The sequence below is a fragment of the Octodon degus genome, unplaced genomic scaffold, assembly GCF_000260255.1.
Source record: "Octodon degus isolate 3935 unplaced genomic scaffold, OctDeg1.0 scaffold00220, whole genome shotgun sequence".
Classification (NCBI taxonomy): domain Eukaryota; kingdom Metazoa; phylum Chordata; class Mammalia; order Rodentia; family Octodontidae; genus Octodon; species Octodon degus.
This window is the reverse complement of record NW_004524796.1, coordinates 2,674,858-2,678,664: the sequence shown is the minus strand read 5'-3', so window position 1 is coordinate 2,678,664 and position 3,807 is coordinate 2,674,858. Positions and strand designations below refer to the sequence as shown.

General features: G+C 33.6%; 1 protein-coding gene across 4 annotated transcripts in view; it reads right to left on the bottom strand.

The window, feature by feature from the left end:
- Positions 1–1,846: 1,846 nt before the first annotated feature.
- The window catches only part of Stam (signal transducing adaptor molecule), a 69,842-nt gene continuing 67,881 nt past the window's right edge, over positions 1,847–3,807 (bottom strand). For 2 of the 4 annotated variants that reach the window (XM_023705437.1, XM_023705438.1), the window contains exon 14: positions 2,993–3,142. In XM_023705437.1, coding sequence (XP_023561205.1) covers positions 3,086–3,142 — 57 coding nt within the window. In that variant the 3' untranslated portion in view covers positions 2,993–3,085. Of the gene's footprint in view, positions 3,143–3,807 lie in introns of all 4 variants that reach the window. The other 2 variants (XM_004645192.2, XM_023705440.1) reach the window with 2 other exon arrangements.

Below are 3,807 nucleotides of genomic sequence, written 5' to 3'. Positions count from 1 at the left end.
TTTTGTTATTAAAATTTAAAAGCCTTATAACCAAAAAGTATCATTATTAGTACAACCGGTAAGTAAAACAAGGAAATAGATGAGAAAACGAAAACAGTGGTTTTAATGTATAATAGATGAATATTTGACTGAATATACTAATCAACCTCATTTTAGAAAATTTCTATAATTTTTATAGCTGCAGTTTATTACATAGGACTTCATGTTTTTCATATACCACCTTGATGTTTTGGAAAAAGGGATTTTCAAGCTCAATTAAGACATATATCATATAGGAAACCTGCCTCTATCAGAAATGAAGGACAATGGACTCCTAAGGATTTTAAGTATAAGAACTAAGAAGTACAGGAAAAAGAAGTTATACATGGATTTAATACGAAGAGAGTCCTCTGGCATATCAAAAGGTCCCTCACTGAGTAGGGGAGACAGGTAATAGTAAAGGAAGACCACCAAGTTAGAAAAGACTATAAAATCATATTAAGTATGTATTATAAATCACTTGTAGTAGTTTTAGGACACTCATATATTATTACATCCAATGAACCATGGAGTCTGTTGGCTATTTATGCTACACAGTAACTGGATTCAATTTCTTCCACTTAGTGTCATCCTTATGGAAACATACCTCAAACTTTATGAAAGAAATAAACTGAGAAATAAAAATGCTTCACAGAAGTTTATATTACAGTTAGTTGATTTTATAAATTCTACTCCTTCAAAATAAGGACATCTATTAATGAAAGATTCCTGGAAAGTGCAATGCAACAGGTTTCAAACAAAAAAATCACTGTGACCCTAACTAGCATCCTATTTCCATCCTTGCTGTTTCCTGTGAAAGATGGAAAAGCCAGTGCTACAATTTTCATTGAAAACTTTTCACCTGGCACATTCATTCTTAATAAGTGAAAAGCACAAACTAATATGGTATCAGTTTTAAGTACTTGTAATTTAAATCTTTACAAGCCAAGTAACTAAACAGGTAATGAAAAATTGTACATGCATTATAATAAAAGGTATGGGTGTGGGTCTGGATTTTTTTTTTTGTTTGTTTGTCTGTTTGGATTGTTTTGTTTTTGGCACTTCACCATTCTTTTACTTTCATAGGGTAAAAAAAATTAGAAATATTTAATTGATTTTATAACATGACAAATATCAAAATTAAAATGTTAAGAGCATAAAGTCATAAACAAAAATTTAGCATGACAAAAATACAATATGACTTGGGAAAAGTAGATCAGTTAAAACATAATATTCAAATTGGAACAAAAAAGATTATGATCTCTTCAACAATGTGTATCAAAAGTAACTTATAAAAGTACTTAAAGATTGGAATTTGAATGGAAATTTTGAAATTAGTTTTTGAGGACAATATTCTTTAAACTCAGGAAAATACAACATCAGTCTAAAGATGGTGCTTTAAATCTGAACCTGTGAAATCACTCACCATTAAGATTATCTACCAAAGATGGAGTCATTTGCCAAACAATCCACCTAACTGCAACAATCTTAGAAAATACAAATCATATTTGCATTTGTAGTATAAAACCTGTTAAATCAACTCATTAAAAATGGTACTCAATTTTTCAGATTTTTAAAATAATAGTGTTAAAATTGTAGTAGCACACAACCAAGGAAATTATAAATATTTATGATTAAAACATCAGTGAAAAACATTTTTTGTATGAATTAAAAGAAAAACAATCATTCAAAAATAGTTCCAAACACGAGCCAAAGTTACTTCATCAGAACTTGAAAGGGCAGCGAGCAGCCCAAATGCCAGTCTGAAAGGAAACAATAAATACATAAACTGAAAGGCAAACCCAGGAATATAAATTACTGTGAAAGATCTACTTATATCCATTTTAATGAAGAATTAAAGAATACAATGTGTTAGAGACATATTTAAAAGACTTAGGTTGGACAGATGAATCAAATTTTGTTTCTATCCTAAGTAATTACAAGAGACAGAAAATGTAGTGTAACTCATGTTTTCTTTCAAGCTTAAAACTTTCTACCCATTGCCTCTATCTTTGGTGTCACTGCCACCAATTAACACAGTATACAGCTTAGAAACCTAATTGCTATCTTCAACTAGGAAAAAGGAAACAGACATTATTTCTTTAAAAACAAGATGTAAAGAACATGATTCTACTTAATTTTGTCTCGTGGTCCCACAATATCTGAAATATCATGCCAAAATGGAAGTTTAAAGGGGAATATTATCATTTTTATACCTGCAGCAAAAATTTAGCTACTGTACGCTGGTGTGATGACAGCCAGTAGTATGGAGAGGCCACAGAAAAAATGTAGTATACTTAAGTGTAGCTCACAATTAGTAAAATAGTAAAAGGAAGGTTAGACAACAATGCCTTCACATGAATATGCTACAACTTTGTTCTCTCGCAGTTAAAAGGATAGTGTAATTACCTTAAATTTACATAAAACATTAGGAAACAGAGTAGTTGTCATGACTAAAATAAAACAGCAAAGTAAATTAATTTAACACAGTGTTAAATATATTCACATGATCACCACTGTGATTCCAATGGCCACTAATGAAGTTATATATCAATATATGTACATAACATATGCCACAAGAGTTTTTGTAAGTTTGACTTTTTGCAGACCAGATAATTTTACGAGACAAATAATCTTGTGTCAATTCTTCATATGATGAAAGGAATTAAATGCCGTAAGTAGTTGCAGTCCTCTGGGGGAGAAGGAGAGGTGAACCTCTAAAATATCTGTGCAAATCGGAGAGTTTTACCTTCTTAAATATTTGAACTTGTTGACCAAAACAGATGCCTATAAGCCGAGGATAAACAAATCTTAAAATATTAATGGATCTTGTAACATTGTCAGCGGCATTTAGCAGGTTTTTGCCACAAAGCAGAAAACCAGGTCCTATAGCAAAGCCTTCTGAGAGTAGGGTTGCTGTGGCTGAGGTGGCTGTTGGCTGGCTCCTGGCTGAGACAGGGTGGACGATGTTAAGGAATAGTTTGGCACCTGGGACATATTAGCTCCTGCGTTCTGGTAGATTGTGACATCAGCAGTTGCGGCAACAGCAGCAGCAGCAGGAGGAGGACTATATATTCCAGCCTGGGTAGGATACGTAGCTCCTTGAACAGAACTGACCATTGCACTGTGGATAAAGAGAAACACCCAATGAGCTAAATATTGCATTATACAACCATTCAGAGAGACACAGAAAAGCTATTTATCAAACATCTTTTCATTTAAACTCATTTGATAGATTTTATTCAATGTTTATAATGTATCAAACACTGTTGTCATAGGAACTGAGATGTTATGAAGAAAAAGAAGTCCCTATCGCCATGGACCTTATACTTGAGCAAGAAGAGGACAAGTTTGTAATACATAAATAAGTTATAACTACTATGAAGAAAAACAGGATGGTAGGGAAGACCAAAAGTACTAGGCACAGGGGATTCTAACTAACTAGACGTTAATCCTGAGTGGTGCAAAAGGCCTTTCCAAAAAGGCAACATTTAAGCAAGATCCTAAAAGGATGGGGTCATATAAATTATCCAGGAAAATAAGTTTCAGGGCACAAAAAAGATGCATTTGAGAAAGAAAGTGCCAGGTAAGTTCAAGGAACAGCAAGGGGGGCATAGGATTACAGCAGCGAGCATGAGAATGTCATAGTGGCAAGTGGCAGAATTAAGAGGGAAGTGTCTCAGAACATATAGCCTCTTGGGGCCGGGAAGATGGCTCAGTAGCTCAATAGAATAAGCACTTGCCTGGCAAGTGCAAGGGCCTGAGTTCAATCCCTGGTTCCGAAAAAAA